The sequence below is a fragment of the Triticum aestivum genome, chromosome 1A, assembly GCF_018294505.1.
Source record: "Triticum aestivum cultivar Chinese Spring chromosome 1A, IWGSC CS RefSeq v2.1, whole genome shotgun sequence".
NCBI classification, from domain to species: domain Eukaryota; kingdom Viridiplantae; phylum Streptophyta; class Magnoliopsida; order Poales; family Poaceae; genus Triticum; species Triticum aestivum.
This window is the reverse complement of record NC_057794.1, coordinates 63,471,689-63,475,209: the sequence shown is the minus strand read 5'-3', so window position 1 is coordinate 63,475,209 and position 3,521 is coordinate 63,471,689. Positions and strand designations below refer to the sequence as shown.

The window sequence follows — 3,521 nt, the reverse complement described above, 5'->3', positions numbered from 1 at the left end:
TCCCTGGCCCAAGTATCTTATAGGCAATCTTCATTAGTAATCAAGTTTGTGCCGGTGAACGAGTGGCCATATCGCTGCTCTAGCCTGACTGTAGTTATTTTCTGAAGTCTTGACAGTTTTTCGTCTTGCAAAGGTTGATACTATGAAGAAGATGACTTCAAGAGATTTAATTGTAATTCTTAGTTATAGGAGTTACCCCCTTCGTCTTAAAATGTAAGACCATTTTGACATTATGTAGTGTCAAAATGGTCTTACGTTTAGGGATGGAGGGGGTACTTTGTAATTTCTTGGTTCCCAAAGTAGTGAGCTTGTAATGGTTCCGAGTATGAATAAATTTACATGTGCTTCTATCAAGAAAAAACTAGGGTTTCTAACTAGACAACTACTTTTTTTCTTATGATGTTCTCCAATATTGCTCGCTAGTGCAAAAGAAAGAACTCTAGAATTCTTTTCATCTTTAGAAAAACAACATTTTTTATCCATGCACATTTTTTTCTTCTTAATTATACACTCATGTTTTTGGCATACACTAAGAATTAAGAACAAAAAAATCACTTCGCAAACTTAAATTACAAGATATTGAAGCACCAACATTAACTGCCAACATTTTTGGCATACACTAAGCACCAACATTTTTTGCCGGTGATGGTCTACTGGTGGTTGACGACGAAGCACTTCTCCCTGATCTCCCCTTCATCGCCGGTGAGTACCTCGATGTTGCCCATCTTGACCATGGCCGCAGCAAACTTGGCCTGCCACACCCTCTCCACGGCGGCGTGGAACGCAACGATGCCAGCGGTCCAGGGGCTCGTAAGCAGCGTCTGGTCCGAGATGAGCGGCACCTTGCGCGCCAGTACGTTCTTGAAGTACTGGTTGTCGAACTCACCCGGTGTCACCGGGTCCAGCGGCACCGTGGTGCGGTCGCTCATGTTGTCTGTGGACGGCGGGCACTGCTGCCTGAGCTCCTCCGTGTAAGACCTATCGATGGAGGGGTCGGTCTCGCCGACCTCGCCGGAGAAGTTGTGGATCCGCTGCGTGAAGGAGGAGCAGTGCGAGTGGCCGATGGTGTGCGCGCCTGAGAGCGTGACCATATCATCGGCAGAGAGCCCCTTGCGTTTGAAGCTGGCCACAAGTTCATCGACCCCATCGGTAGGGAATGGTACGTTGTTAACAAGCACCTCATCGGCGATGGACACACGGCCGTCGCGGCGGCCCGCGGGGACGCCGTACTCGATGCCGCCAGCGAGGTAGGCCCCGTCACGCGCGGCGAAAGCGAGCACGTCGGCGCAGGAGACAGTGTGCGGGCAGGACGCCTCCAGTGCGGCCTTGGCCTCGTCGATGATCTCAAAGCCACGTAGGCTGGGGTTGTTCGCCACCGAGTCCCTCTCCGCCGTGTTCCCTGGCGTCGAGTTGATTAGCACCGATGCATCGCAGCCCTACACGTATCGTCAAAATAAAGGAACCAACGGTTAGATGAGAGGTTAATTGGATTAGTGCTGTACTGCAGTAGCATTTTTGGCGTGGTAGCTTACCCTGACGAAGCAGTCGTGGAAGTGCATGCGGATGAGGCCGGCGGCCAGGCCGGGGTTCCGACCAATGGCGCGGCGGATGGCGTCACGCACGATGTCCTCGGCCTGCGGGCATGTGTGCTTGTAGAACCCGACCTCCAAAGACTTAGACGACGGCGACGCGTCCGCCACTGCCGACGAGGCGGCCAAGGCGAGCAGCACCGCCGCTGCCCACGCGAACACCATCCATGGCGATAACCTCATGGACAAAGATTCACTAATGGCCGGTTTTTTATGGCAGGTGCTCGCTAGCTACGTTGAGTTCGATCGCCTGTAGCCCTGGAAAGCTAATTAAGCTTAAGAGACTGATCGGAATTGCGTGATGGAATTGGTTGATGTGGAAATGAGTCGATGGCCAAATGAGTATACGGTCTGGTGTTTATATATGCACGCACATTTGTAGCAGTTGGGAAAAAATGGCACCGCGTGTTGTGTACCGTGTCAACAAGACCAGATCGTCGCTGCATGGCTTTAATAACTTTGCTTCTTTTCACCTAACAGAAATAATTAAATCGGACCTTTTCGTAAGCGTGTGATACGTACTCATGCAGCGGAAACCCTGCCCCTAGTCCACGCATGCATGCATCACGACAAGCTCCACACATCTCGAGGCAGCAATAGACGGTGTATGATGCACGAATCATGCATGGTGGAGCAAATCAACGTCTTCTCTTCCCATTGTCCGTACTCCACAGCGAGGAAGGGATATCGATTGATCAATATACAATGTGCAAAATATAAGTATATGGTGGCCGACATTACGCCTGTGTCACTATATATCTGACCAAATTTTGCATTTGCAACACAATCATTTGCGAAACAGTCGTATTAACAGCTAACAGAAAAGGGATGTGTGAAGGTTACTTGTGGAAATCTTAGGCAGATGAGTCAGATTATGAGATAAACCATTGACAGAGTCTCTGCGATGTACGTAGGACTTGGCCAGAGTCGTGTGGGTTTGTATGATCTGTATGCAATGCTTTAAGACTTGCTTTCGTTTTCGTTTACCTTTTACTCTTTTAGGCATGCGAAGATATCGTTACTGTATCATATCATTAGTATTGATAGATTTCTCGCAAAAAAATTAGTATTGATAGATGCATCTACTATTCTCCAGAGGCTGCAGCTAAAAGTAGCCATAAGCGGTTTACACTTTGCTAATTCGTTGTTGCCGGATGCACCAACGTGATTGCATATTGCCAAGAATTATGTACATCACCCTACAGCAAAATTAACAACACTGTTAAACCAGGGTCAACTTTTAACCAAATCCTTGTCCATGAAAGAGTTTTACGGCCCGATTTATATACTACTCCCTCCGTAAAAAAAATATAAAAGCGTTTAGATCACTAGAGTATAAAGCAACACAGCCGAACGATATAAGGTGTTGAGAAAATCTACATACAAGTTGATCCAAAGAACAACACAAATACGACAAGACGCCACCAACGTACACGAACTTGTTATTGTTCTATTGGTTTGCTAGACCCTGCGAACGCCCAACCACTTGTGTTTGATTGCTACCCAAAGCAATATCTTTTAATTGTTTTTTTCCTTTGCATGGTTTGTGAGAGAAAACTGATGATTTTGCAAATAGATCCCTGTAAAAATAGCAACTCAACCAGCGATCTAGGAATGCTGATGTGGCAGCCATGTGGCCGATTTTTTTCCCTTCCGGGTCGGTTTGGGCCTTATTTGATCAAATTAACGACTTCATGCACAAAATCAATCATTTCCTGAGTTGTTGGCCTAAAGCATGCAATCAATTTGAGTTAATGAACTATTGGTGCATTTGAATCCCCAATAAGCACAAGGAGTTGGGGTCAGGATGTTTCTGACTGTTTTTTCATAAAATAGCATTTTGTCATTTTAGAACACCAAAGAGAACTCGGTGACTATACACTGCAGTTTTTTTAGAAGGATAATATATTGTGGCTGAAGCAGGAGTTCCGT

The 3,521-nt window shown here is 46.6% G+C and overlaps 1 protein-coding gene across 1 annotated transcript; it reads right to left on the bottom strand.

Moving 5' to 3' along the window:
- Positions 1–456: 456 nt before the first annotated feature.
- Positions 457–1,904, bottom strand: LOC123094250 (peroxidase 5). Its single transcript, XM_044516332.1, has 2 exons — positions 1,533–1,904; positions 457–1,436 (listed from the first exon to the last, which is right to left on the bottom strand). Exons 1-2 carry the CDS (start codon positions 1,770–1,772, stop codon positions 651–653), a joined length of 1,026 nt encoding a protein of 341 aa, XP_044372267.1. The 5' UTR covers positions 1,773–1,904; the 3' UTR covers positions 457–650.
- Between the last annotated feature and the right edge of the window lie 1,617 nt (positions 1,905–3,521).

Bases quoted from the DNA above. Each gene is read 5' to 3' on its own strand.
- LOC123094250 (XM_044516332.1), bottom strand. From the start codon at position 1,772: ATGAGGTTATCGCCATGGATGGTGTTCGCGTGGGCAGCGGCGGTGCTG. The intron at 1,437-1,532 runs GTAAGCTACCAC...CGATACGTGTAG, and splicing joins TCCACGACTGCTTCGTCAGG to GGCTGCGATGCATCGGTGCT.